This window comes from Pieris brassicae, chromosome 7 (genome assembly GCF_905147105.1).
Source record: "Pieris brassicae chromosome 7, ilPieBrab1.1, whole genome shotgun sequence".
In the NCBI taxonomy this organism is placed as follows: Eukaryota; Metazoa; Arthropoda; class Insecta; order Lepidoptera; family Pieridae; genus Pieris; species Pieris brassicae.
In genome coordinates this window covers 4,499,290-4,513,771 of record NC_059671.1, presented here as the reverse complement: position 1 = coordinate 4,513,771, position 14,482 = coordinate 4,499,290, and the positions used below count along the sequence as shown (strand labels likewise).

At 33.6% G+C, this 14,482-nt stretch overlaps 1 protein-coding gene across 1 annotated transcript; it reads left to right on the top strand.

Moving 5' to 3' along the window:
• The first annotated feature begins 3,781 nt into the window (after positions 1-3,781).
• LOC123711979 (achaete-scute complex protein T3-like) lies at positions 3,782-6,054 on the top strand. The gene is made up of 2 exons (XM_045664877.1): positions 3,782-4,408; positions 5,476-6,054. The coding sequence occupies exon 1, from the start codon at positions 3,824-3,826 to the stop codon at positions 4,400-4,402; it is 579 nt and encodes a 192-aa protein (XP_045520833.1). The 5' UTR covers positions 3,782-3,823; the 3' UTR covers positions 4,403-4,408; positions 5,476-6,054.
• Positions 6,055-14,482: the final 8,428 nt, after the last annotated feature.

Below are 14,482 nucleotides of genomic sequence, written 5' to 3'. Positions count from 1 at the left end.
AAATGATACAGTACAATCATGTAAAGCATATGTAGTATAATTGTATGTAAATATGCAGATAATTATAGCATCATTTTGTCGTTGATTTGACTGCAGAGTGCCCGAGGTTCGCCTCAGGCCTTGTGCTCCCGACTGTCCATCGATGTTCCCATTGAATGTCTACATAGACTTTGAGTCGCGTGGTCCATAGCTATTAACTGCTACTCTCTCCGCATCCAATAAATTACTCGAATTATACCCTTTAACTACGCAAGCGTGATATATTGTGGTATTGCAATTATGTAGTCTGTGTCAGCAAACGCGAAATTACAGCTTAAACTTTACGCCAATCTACGCTAATACCCGTATAGAAAAAAACGCCTTTATTTTTATTTCGCAAATGATACGTTGCGTACCCTAGCGAAGTTATGGCCGTGGCTATCCGTAATTTAGAGGGCGAAACGTCGTAAACCGTTTGTTTCCGTGACAATCGGAATCCGTCTGCGTCGTTTGACGCGCTTATATCATTTGTAATGCTCGTATCTCGTGACTTTAACAAAATATTTTCGATATCACTGCGCACAGAACATAACCTTTATAGTTTTTTATTATCTTGACGTTGATAAAATTTTTGCAGGTAATGGTCCCTGACGAATGACAAAGTTGTATGGTTATTGAGTATGTCGATAAATTTAGCAAAGACAACGTAATTGCATCGAACTCGCATTTTAATGAAAGAGGTTCGATAACAGAGTGGTTATTTGGCCGTTTGTCTTTCATGTTATGATTCGATTATCATATTATTCACAATTCACATGACTTTACTAAAACTTAATACTGTGATGTTTTTTTTGCAGAAACCAATGTTTAGAAGAATGATTTTGAATCATACGGAAGTACTATATTACTAATATTCAATGATGACATTTTCTAGGAATTCTAAGCTAAAAGGTTAACGCCATCTAGGTAATTTATAGGGAAACATTTGACGGGGTTGTATCATTTTATCGATATTAGTTCCGCTTTGTTAAGGGTAGTTTATAGATGGCGTTAGAATAGTGTTTGAAAAGTTAGTATTTCTATAAAACTATTAATTAAATATTATAGTACATATTTTACATTTTTAAATTTAAATAAATCTCATATTTATATTGATTTTATTTTAGCCCTTCCCTTCTCAAGTTTTATTGTTGTTAACTAAAACTAAATCTTATGAATAAAAAATCAATGTTTCCATTTATTAAAAATGTACGAGTTTGTTTCTATGCTCTATGCCATATTAATCGCACTTGTGACGTCACGGTGGCACATTCTACGACGCATGCCAACACACCTGCCTATACCCTGACGCCAGGAGATTCCAGTTTTCAAATACATTAAGATCCATACTTAGACCAGACATGAATCATGAATATATATATTTAATTTTATTAATTTTAGGTTTTGTGTATTCTATAAGTCATTATTTTGAAAAATCTATTGAAAGACGTGACAATACGAATGTAGGTCTAGAATATTGTATTTAAATAATTTTTATAACAGGAATATTTAAAAATAATGAGTTGTTATATGCAGATAATTTTTGAATTTGCTACCTATATATATCATATAAATATTTATAGTGATTTCTGCAAATTACGAGATGAAATAGCAAGGTGTTGTGTCGCATGCTATACACCTGCCATTTTGAGGCAATCAGAGTAACCTCAATATAGAGGTCAGTGTGACAACGGACCAAGGGACGGAATACATTATTCACAATTAATTATTATAGATCTATGTTTTGGTATTACGTCATTTTATAGTTTTAGTTACGAAATAAAGAAATGTTGCGTTGTTAAAATATTAATTAGATTATTTACAGGTTGTATATTATATATTAAACTACTCGGAAATGGTTAGCCTATGTTAATTAAATTTCTGTATTTTAGATGTAAGATAGTGTCGTTTTTTATACCTAAGTGATAAAGTTTGCCTATTTTTTACAATCTATAAAATTAATAAATGTATAGAAACTTTAATCTTCAACCTTCTTCCTCCAAACACTATTAATAGCGATATTAGTGCTGTTATAATCTTCAACTCGATAAAAATAATTTATGTAATATTTTAAATATATTCTACTGTACGTGTGTATGTTACTGAAATGCTCTTAAACGGCTGGACGTATTTGAATAATGGTTTAGATTCACAAATCAGCAGAAATTTTTTGTGTGTTCAAGTGAAGTTAAGAATGATTTACATTATTAGATTTTTTTATGTACCGATTACGGATCCGCCAGTTTAATATAGTAATTTATAATATATATAAAGTTTTTTCATATGCACAGATAGTAAACATACTATATTGTAATGCACAGAAAAGCACAGAAGGTTGATCATCATCTACGTGCTGTAAACGAAAAATGATAAGAAAACAGATAAATCCAGGCTCTGACTTAAAAGGTTGTAGTGCCGCTAATTTTGTTTTTACTTTACTGATAAATAGATATACATGAGCTGTATTGCTTAGTGGTTTCAGCGTGCGCTTCTCATCCATCAAGTCAAGGATTCGATCCCCGGCTATGGCAATCCAATTTCTTTCTACGTGCGCTTTTAATATTCACTCGAACGGTGAAGGAAAACATCATGAGGATATCGGCTTGCCTTAGACCCAAAAAATCGGGCGTGTATGACACAGGAAGTTGATCACCTATTTGCCCATTAGGTTGATAGATCGAGAATAAGAGATTATGTTTTTTTTGTGAATTTCTGACAACAAGACCTAAAAAGGTTGTAGCGCCACTGAATTATTTTATTAGTATCGAAAAATTTAATTTCAGGCAAATAGATGTTTCTTAGAAAATTTAATTATATCCCAAGAACGAATATACATATAAAATACGAGTTTTACTATTATCTATAGGTTTAGATTTTGTACTGCAATAAAGGCGCGGCATGACTAAAGACAACTTCTACGCACCTGCCCATGCGTAGGCGCATCCCTTATAATTAACCCTTCTTATGGGAATAAATGTATTACGATATGTAGCAACCAATTACACCAAGCACATACTAGATATAAAAGTTTATATTACTCATTAATGAAATAAAATTTCCAAAAGTTTAATAAGGCCGTATAGCGCCAACGCGTTTACTGCCTCCATTCTGCCTAACGACTTCTAAATAGATCTGAGAAGATCCTGTCTTCCGAACAAGGCAATGGACAGGATAATTATGCGTAACAACGTGCAACAATAGCGGCGCGCAGTGCGTCTATACTCTATGGCATAATAAGTGTCGGCATATTTTGATCAATGCGCAACAAGTAGCTGAGCCGATAGATATATGTCATAAGTCGATGACCAGTGATTAAGGGTTATAACAGAGATTAATTCTTGATTTAGATCAATTATTATAAGTTCTTTTTATTCTGAGTACATGCTTACAGCTTTTAGTACTGTAAAAGTTTAATGAAAATATCTAGGTACACAAAAACGAAAATAATTGTTACATATACAATATATAATATTGATGAGATTTTCAATTAAAACATTAACAACCTAAGGCGACTAAAATTACTATCAATCTAATAATATTAAAAATAATCAGACCTAAAAAATCAATACGATCATTAGAACACAAACTTAGCAAACTTTTTTGACGTTAACGATCAGTTTATGAAACAGGGTCTGCAACGTGCGGGGAGGGTCGGCCCGTGCGCTGCGCGTGCGGCGGCCCGCGCCCCACCGCCGCGTGCGCTACTTAGAGTCGGGGGTGCACGCCACCTCCGCCAATCCACTGACGACCACCGCGGCACGCACACGTGCGCTCGATACTCTCTCTACACTTCGATATATACGCGATGCCCATGGCGACGATACACGCTTACCAAAATCTCGGTGTTAATCAAAAACTTTCTCAGCTTCAAAACTCGGCACAAAGACGACTTGCCCCAGCTCCAGACGCAGGAAGATGTAAGAAGAAAACTTATCTTCAACAAACATACCCTGCTCCACCTGCTTCAGTAGCACGGCGCAACGCAAGAGAGCGCAATCGGGTGAAGCAAGTTAACAATGGATTTGCAGCACTTCGTCAACACATACCATCAGCTGTTTCAGCAGCCCTGGCTGGCGGCAGGGGATCTTCCCGAAAACTGAGCAAAGTTGACACCCTTCGGCTTGCAGTTGAATACATCAAAAGCTTGAAAAAGTTACTGGACGATAGCGACGAAGGCTGCACAGAAACCCAAATGAGTATAGGATTAAATACTAGTGGACCGCAGACACCACCTTCCTCCGAAGAGTCTCTGTCTCCGGCACCATCCCTACAATCAGAAAGTTCAGCTAGTGCTAATTGTCACGAGACCTATGATTCCTACGAACCCATGAGCCCTGAAGATGAAGAGCTTCTTGATGTTATATCGTGGTGGCAACAACAGTGAACTAAGGTAAGCATTTACATTATTAATAATATTGTTATTTGAAGAATAATATAATATTTTTCGAAACTAAATGATAGCTTAACCTTGACATCAGTTCTGAAATTGTTATCAGTTTAAATCTACATTTTTGTCCCGACTATGTTTACATTTGTTATCAGTGATTTCAACTAAGCGCTCTGAAACGCGGTGTCCTTATAAATTCAAAAAGTCCCGCAGGTATCTCAATTTTTTATTGCCAATAAAGTTGCCGACTAAGCTTTTTGCTGTATCGTTAGTCACGGTTACCTACCGGGTCAGGTTTGTTCCTTTATATTGCACAAATTCAATAGATTTGGGACCGTGTACCTTGCGAGCCAAAAAGTAAACACATATAGGTATCTATTATGCTCACGCATTGAACCATCGTCATGGACCTTTATCTATTCATTGCCACGATCACATATTATACACAATAGGGTGTCTCTGACAAAGACATAAAAATATAGCTCCGGAATTTACTGCCGCATATTATTGATATTAAAGTTTAGACTATTATCTTGTTTAAAATTAAACCTAATAGGCTAGACAATGCCCGCATGTTTTCATAATTTCAATGACCAAACAGCAATTACATCTAACAACGTTGTGGTTCGCCCCGCATATAGTGGGAAGATTGCACATAAAAAGTGGTGTATTCTAATAACAAGTGGTCGCATATGATTGCTCTGATTTGCTACAAGTGGAAACAGGTTATATGCACCTCATCTTTGCCGATTTATTTTAAATCAATAAGGTGCATCCGGTCAGCGACCACATGACCCGGACCACTCACAAAATGCAGGGGCTTCGCGAAATTGTGTCTCGCAAAAAGTCAGCACCTCTTGTTGCCCATTAATTTCTTGTACCGGAAGACGAAATCTTAAGAGGAAATATACGATAGGGAAGCACACGTGTCACAATATTTGCTAAATCCCGTGCAAACATCTGGTGATAAACCAGTTGACTGGAACTTATGTGGATTTTATAGCGACAATAAAATGTGCATTTATGCTTTTTCCTCATCAATTTATTAACGTTCTCGTTCCTTTTTTCAGATACTCATGTTGCCGGTGATCAAAGTGAAGGCAATGAGCCGCTATTGGTTGTGAAAAAATGATGATTTAAGAAGAAGCTGAGCGTCGGAGCGCAAGGGACTCCGAGTGAACCTCTAATTAAGCGCAATCAGTGTATTCCTAATGAGAGGGGATAATGGTAGACTATAACGACCCCATCGATGCATTCCGCCGAGCGAACGAACGACTGAAGACTCCGCTTACATTTCATACATGTATGGAATCGCAGCATTAAGACTGAAAAATTCCTTGTTCCATAGAAGCATTTAGTTTAATTGTAAAGACTTATTAAACGCTGTGCCTTTAGCTAGCCTTAGCATTACTTCCAATAAGAATTACTTTAATGTTACGTTTTAATATTCTATCTAGTCATTAGTTATAAGTATATTGTATGTTGTACAGATTTAGACTTTGTGCCTTTTTGTCTGAAATGATTTCGAAGATTTCGTTACACGCCTGGATAAGGTAAAGTTATAGTAGATTTGTAAATATAATCTATAGTTCTTTAGCACCTAAGTAAAAAAGATTCCTAATAATATAAAGCTGTAGAAGAATGCTGTAAAAAGTATTTCCGTCGGAAAAAATAAATTTTATATTTCAAACGTTTGTGTTTTATTGTTTTCAATAACAAAGGATTTTAAGCCAGCTTTAAAAATGCAGTACCTAATATCAAAATATTTCGCATTTTTCACTTTATAGAAGTAATAACTGCAATAAAAAGAATGTTAATAAGTAGTGTAGAAAAGCATAGTTTATTAAAATGATAGATCTTCAAAGATCTTTTTGTATCGCTCTTTCAACTTAAGATTTGTTGCAAGGACATCCTTTCAAAATTCGATTTCATTCATAAACGCATTCTTCACTTGGGTTCAGAGAAACCTTATGATTAAAGTTGACGCATCCAACATCAACAAATATAAAAACAATTGATTGCTTTAAGCCCAAGATATTATTTAAAAAAATTGAGTCGGTTGTCAATTCGATAAATTTTATAAGTTTGGTGACTAGATTTTGGTAGGTACAAGTGTTTCTGTGACGCAAATGGATTTATGATATTAGTGAATGGTTTTCATAGTGTTTATTTTAGTTCGAAATTTATAGAGTCTATCTAAATAACTCAATCAATCTTTAATAAACATTGTTTTTAACGAATAATTTAATAAATATATAAATTAAATTATCTCTCATTATTATGATTTTAAATATATTTACAATCTTACTTAAATGTTAAGCTGAATGTTTTAGACATTAGATAATTTCCGGTTCGGCCATTAGTGTGTTATAAATATCCCTATTAAACAGTCATAATTTTTCCAATAGAAAATCGCTCACTGCCGCCCATCTAATTATAACTAACTAGAATAATAAATTAGAAAAGAAATTTTAATAAATACTTTATTAGAGCGGCTTAAAAATGGGTACAAGTAATTTTTCGATTTGAAATTAGAACACAATTGTGTGCCGTTGTTTTGTATACGATTGTTTTATTAAGGTTTCTTCGCTATGTTTTCCTGTACATACCCCTTATCCCGCTATATATGTGTGTGTGTGTGGCTGTGGTATACGCCTAGCTACTACGCTCTCTATCAACTTTAACTATCTCTTATGTAAGCACCTATTATTTATAGCAAACTCTGTGATGTCTTAGCGCACGTATTTTATACTCGAACGTAAATGCATAAGAAACAAATATTAATGTTCCAAAAGTAAATTGTACACGTGCTTCTCGGATTACGCTCGCAAATAATATTTGATATAACATTTAATTTGAAGTTTCGTTACGCCCATCGACGTCGAATTGCAATAGTAATTTTTGATAATGGAAGGGAAGATCGCGATTATGGGTTGATATTTCCGTTGCTACTAATTGTTTAAGAACGGGAAATTCTAGTGAGCATGGAACACCTGTGATATTCGCGAATAGTTTGTGAGAACATGCCCATCATTAATTCTTCTTATTAATTGTTTACTATGCGTTAATGCATCCGTTTGGATCAAGTTTTTACGATTAAGTATGTAGACAATTATTCTTCAGTCCTATTTATAATTGACGAGTTTTGACGGGTATGTTGTGCATACCACAGCCCAGTTTTTGTTGGATAATTATTTTAAGTTTCATTTATTTTTGATTTATTGATTTGACTTTTGATTTACGATCATGTGCTAAACGACTTAACAGACATATTCATGTTTCTTTTTATATTATAAAATATTTATTGCGGAATCGACATTTGTTTCATACGAATCCGTTTAAAAGAATTACAAAGGGATGCAGCTAAAAGCTGGCAGACGAAACATTATCGTAATTTTTTAAAGAGACTTATATAATTATACGATTCATGTTATAAATACAATAAAAACTCATTCGCATACATTCACCGCATATCCGAATCATCGAGATACTCTAATCATCGAAATTACTCCATAGACCAGGCTGCTGCCAGGTGTGCTAAGTACAAAATTGATAAACCCTCCTTCTCCTTTTTGATGTCGGTTAAATAGCTAACTGATTAATCATATTTTCATTTATATAGTATCCTTTAATTCGTTTATTTTATATGTCCGTCTACACTTAGGTTATTTTAAAGTCGTAATTAAAAATTATATATACTCGTATAAAGTTGAATCTATCATTATAATTTTTATTTTTATAAATATCACAAATACTAATCTCACAAACTGGAGTATGAAGTATGAAGGCTGGCAATAAGCTGCACGCCATGCGCCGCGCGCGAGCTTTGAATTCGGAAGCGTTCGGCATTCGCTCGGCTCCGCTCGTGCGTAGCCGGCACGCGACGGGCGCGCGCAAGCTTCGCAGCTGCTGAGCGCTGACCGCTTGCGCAGAACCGATTGCTTTTCGAAATGCGCATGTAATTAACTTGGGTTGGCTGTAATTTTAGAACTTGGGTTTTATTTACTCAGTTTACGAAAATATTTAGGTTAGTTTATAGTATTTATATGTTAACTTTTTGGTGTAAATTTTGTACGACACGAACAACATTATCCCTTACGTTAGCCCAAGAGTCACTTAAACTTATTATTTATCGACATTTTACAGAATACAAACAAAACATATCAAGAAAATAGTTACAGAAGTCTGTGAGCCAAACGAGTTGTTTTTTGACAACTTTAAACTTTAAACAAGAATTCTTTTGAATTTTTAAATTAAGAACATTTTTTCTGTAAACCTTATCGAAAACAAACATGAAACCAATATACTTCAATAGAGCGATGACCTTGAAAGTGTACAGTCGCAACCATAAAGCGTATGACCCAATTCTGGCGTCACAACGCGCAGTTATTTTTAAATCATGAACAAGTTCAAGTGCCACTAAAACTGGATGGAAAAACACAAATTCCAGCTTTGTGGATCGCATGAATAATGCAATTAGTTAAACTCTAGAGACGATTGCTGATATAGACATTCTGGCTTGATATGTGTTTGTTTTGTTCCAATTTTGTATCGAGTTTTTTTCCGGTTTTTATATGCTACGTAATTATGTATCTAAAATGCGATATTCTGTGTTGTTATGATAGTAATGAGGCGTTGCGAGGATGACATAAGAAGTAGAAAAAGAGGTACAGAATTGGAGGAAGGATCAATATGGCGACATTTGAAGGAGTTATTTTTCGAGAGACAAGCTGATTAGTGGTAATAGTAGTAAATAATAAAACAAAATACTGACTAAGTACAGCAATTAATTTATATTTTATTACTTTAAGTAGAATATAAAAATTCATACGTACTGTTAGTACCTACGTAACGCTACAAACCTATATTTGTATTGTTCATACTTCATTTGTTTATTTTGAATTTCCTTTATCAGAAGTATGTATGTACATTTAGAAAAAAATATACAAAACTATGTATTAACTTTTTAACTTCCTAGTTATTTAACCGACTTCAATACGGAGAAGGTTCCATCGTGTTTTTTTTTTTAAATTAACCTAATTTAACCGCAAATTTAAATCTCCGTTCTATAAGAATTGATTACATTTTTTAATGTTAAGGGGTAGGAGGGTCTTCTGATGCAGCCGCCCATAGACACTAACATTGCCAGAGGGCTCGCAAGTGTGTTGCCGGACTTTAAAACACGAGGGTTGAGTGTAAATCTAAATATACGCAAACGTATACCGTTTTTGAATTTTAGTTAAATATATCAACGAAGTAAGCGATATTTTCGTTTTAGTTAACTAAACAATCGCTTAAATTTTGTACTATTAAGGAAATAATAAAAATACAACTATAGTTATTAGGGATTCTGCGGAGTTTTGTCATTTGATCATTGACCTTGCTCCATTTAATTACTGGAATCCCACATTAAATTATTCAGCCGTAATAAATGTCATTAATGACCGTTAATGAATTGGGATGGGTGCAGGTAGTAGCCAAACATATTTTGAATAACTTTGGAAATTCTGCTCCATAAGGGAACTTTAACATGACAGCATCCCTAAAACCTTAACTTAATTACCGATATTGCCGAACTTACGAATTTTTATAGCTTTTTTTGCGGGAAAGAATTTCCTTGCCTTTCTAAGAAATAATGACGCTGAGAGAGGTTCGATTTGATCGTCAAGTATTTGTATAACATTTGCAATGAGTGATGGAAACGTTAACGCACACATAACTAACAATAAATGAGAAAACCACACGTGTTAGAAGTTATACTTCTGTGGTAAAAAAGGTATAAATCTTTTCAAAAATTGTTCATAAAAAAGGTAGGTATTTAATACATTGAAAATTCTATTATAACGCATTATCTAGTTAAATAAAGTTTTTTTTAATATCACAAAAATAATTTCTACGTAATTAAAGGAATGGACATTTTTAATTTAAAATGTTGACCATGCTAACTTCAGGGTGTCGGTTTTTTGTGACTCGTAAAAAATATACTCTCATCCTTTTTCCATAACGCCGCTTAAATGGCCGGCACGCACTCGCGATCCCTCTGGCGTTGAGAGTGTCCATGGGCGGCGGTATCACTTTACATCAGGTGAAAAAAAAATAACGCGCCAAAAGAAGTATAACTTCAAAAAAAATTGTGCGTAGTGTTAATTTGGCCTCAATCATTACGCTCGCAGTGGAGACTAGGGCAGGCCTTGCGAACAAAGCACTGGTATTGAACCCACTGAAGGTAGCATAGGAACGTACAAACAGACCTGAGACCTGTTTAGCAAAATCTGTAATCAACTAAGGTACAAAAATCAAGTAATAGTTAAATAATCCTGAAAACTCGTCAGGTTTCTGAATTAAAGTCAATCCTTTCTTTTTGTTAGATGCTACGATAACGTGACCCACATAAGACTGATAACACCACTCTTCTTAAAGCGGTTAAAGTATATTAGATAAACTAGTATGTTGACCACGATTGGTAAAAAGATCTCAAAACGCCGAGTTAATAATGTAATAAATTCGGCTTAATATCTGTTAAACTTGTGTTTTTAAAGGACGTTATGACAATGATACGAAAGGGAAAGCTTAGGTGGTTTGGATTGCATAGGCCTCGTCGTACTTACCTGGACCAAATCCTGGAGGTACTAGAGAAGGGACGAGATAAAACTACCCATAACCGACGAGCATACGTGGTGAATGTCATGAAAATGGATGAAGCAAGATTGTGAAGTCCTTAGCTAGTAGATATCCGTGGTCTCTGCCTACCCCTTCGGGAAAAAAGGTGTGATAATATAAACAAATAATAATTATCATTGTTTCAATTTATAGTACTCATTTAAAGGCAATAGTTGAAGCTTTCAGTCAAGATAAATATAGTTATAAAACTTTTACAAACCATAAAAATGTATCGAAAACAGCGTGACCTGTTAAACGCTTCTGGTGACATTATATTTTTTGGATGTGCAAATATTAATTTCTTTTAGGGATATTTTCACGTTGAAGATAGAAGTCTTCTTTACTAGCCTTTCCTTACCATTAGTAGCAAAATATTGTAGTAAAAGAAATAAAATAGGATCAACGTATAATCTTATCAATATCTTCAATATACCCTCACGCAACTTATCGGCTTTCCTCAAAGGGATTCGTGTCGCATTATTCAAATAATTAGGGCCAATCGAACCACTATAGATCGAATTAAACCACATAAACTCGTGCGGATTGCAAGGATCAGGTTTACCTGACAGTAAGGGTTGGAATATTATTAAATAAACAAGAATATATATTTTAGGAGCTAGATATCTCTTTAGGTACCCCGGTAGAATGCGAGACTCTCTAACGCGGCCTTGTAGGAATTACCAGAGATGGTTGTTGTAGGTGCTCACCCAGTCTCTGAATAGCAGAGATTCTGGAGGTCGATTCCCAAATTCCCTTGCAACTTTTGGGGGCAGGGGTATGCGTAAATGCATTTTCACGGATAGCAATCAAAATATACTTCTTACGGTGAATTATCTAATTATCAAATTTTTTGGATGGTACAAATAGATCAACTATAATAACTAAAAACATTTATTTATTTTCTTTTTGATAATTTTTCTTCTGCCTCGTAATTAGCTACTACTTATATATATTAATTGTGACTCAATTAACCTTTGGCAGAGGTTTTACATATCTGTTTACACATATTATTATTTATATTTTTTCTTTGGATTTCATTTTAGTTATAGTTGCATGTTATTTCGAGTTTTTTTTGTTAATTAATTATGCACTTCTTGTACTTTACTCTCTGTAGGTGTTTTTTTTTATCCTCCCATATTTGGGTTGCCTGGAAGAAATCGCTTGTTAGCGGTAAGGCCGCCTGTTGCTTAATAACTTATGTAACCTACTTACTTTTTGTTTTTTGTTAGTATAATTATGTATATTATGGCAACAACGTATAAATAAATAAATAAAAAACATAATATTTCTTTAACTGGCCTTGTTACCAAGAGAATTAAATGTAATAAATGATAAATAATTTATTTATTAACGGTTTATATATGTATGAACATATCAGGCTATTTTTTGGAAGTCAGAACCACGGCCATAATAATGGAGCATGTTCAATGTTCATTGCATAGATTTCGTAAGTCGATTCTTGAGCTACCTATTCGGAAGCAATTATTTTTTAGATTGGTTGACTTGTAGAATTGTAGTCATTGTCTTTTGGCATCGACATACAAATCTAAAATAGTAAAAATGGACCTATTCGCTGCAAATTTCAATCATTTGACTGAATTAGATTAAGAAAATTCTTTTTAAACGGATTGAAGCTATGTATTATTATTATAAACTTATAATTATTTACATAAATTTAATTTTTTCCGACGTTTCGCGTGCTTTACTGCGTGCGTGCTCACGGTGACTGAAAACAAAAGGTGTTGAATGTCAAAAGTATCACAGCTGTGATAGCTTCAATCCGTTTAAAAAGTGTTTTCTTAACGTGTAAAAGCTATGTTAACAAAAGACAATACTATGAATTAGATTAATTAACAGAAGGAGCAATGCTTGACAATACTAAAAAAATACACAGAACACGTTGAAATTTCTTAAAACCAATTCAATTGCGGAATAATTAATACACTAGAAACTTTTTGGCAGTTGTATGATAAACAATAAGAAGGTCACTGACCGGACCAGGTGGTATGAGTAAATATAGATAACGGAAGAAATTACGTTCCATTGGTGATAGCGATAGGAACTGACCTAACATAATACGATCCAGATTAAAGTATGCCGAAGCTACAATAACGTTAATTCAATATCACATACAATAGCAGCTGTCAAAGTGATTGCCCATACATGAACTAAATTTGATAACTTTATACATAAGACATTATCTAAGGTTGTCATCTTATAAGTACTCTGTATGTTCTTGATCATGTACGTAAAATATTTGTTACAGTTTGTGTGAGTTGTCAAGTATGGAATGAATATATGATTAAGCGTTCTTTCAAAATATTTTGGCTGTTTTTTTAAAAGAACAAGACGCTAGTAGTGAAGTTCAAGTGCAGTACACTATCATAGTGCCAAAATATATAACATTATGTTAGTTTAAGCCTGTATTTGAACTTGTATTTTATAAAATTAAGTCAGTGTAATATTACTTATTAGCCATAATTACATTGTAACTCATATAAAGCCTTTCTTAAAAGACAAAAGAAATATTAATAAATATACCTAATCTGTGTTACTCAGAGCTCATGCATTCTAATGATGAAGGATTTTTTTTAAATGTATTCAGTTTATTTTAGTTTTTTCGTCACATACAAATTAACAGTACTTCAGTACCTTAGCTTCAATGTCCTGAAGGGTACGTCAGAGAGCGAGATCGTACGCCGTTACTTCATGTGCCCTCAGCTAGGACCAACCTTCTGAAATGGGTAGGTAAAATAATAGTGTCTGTAGGAGTTAGTTAATTTCTTGTATTTTTATTATGTAATGTTGGTTTTCCTAATTAATTTGATATGTTTCTTTTTTCCGTAAATTTTATTAACTTATTGCGATATATTATAGATATTGATTTGAGAACTGGCAGTAAATGTAAAATTAGAAGCATTTAATGTATATTTTTATTGATGTTCATAAGTGTACATTGTGTTACCTATATGAATAAATGATTTTTGACATTGACTGCTGCGTACTCTTAACAATTAAGGGTGGCCTGTTAAAGCAGGAGTGTTTTTAAAAATAAAAAATTGTATCAATTATAATAATAGTAATAATGAGTTTAATTTAACTTAATACGTGCGTCTTAAATTAAATTAAATTACCTATATAAACCTATGATTGAATTATTTAAAAATTAATTACAATCAAACACACCGTACAGTATTTAAAATATTCTTAACTTTACCTTAAAATATAATAACTTTGGCATGGTTCCAAAGACATATCACCGTTCTCCCTTTGATTAGATAGACTAATTCTTTGTCCAAGGTAGCTGCCAGCTCTATGGTCTCTTGTGATGTCGTCTAACCTTTTTGCAATTTCATTAAAAAAATCTATATAAAATTGTAATGTAATTAAATATTTTATTAATGGTTCGTTTTAAGA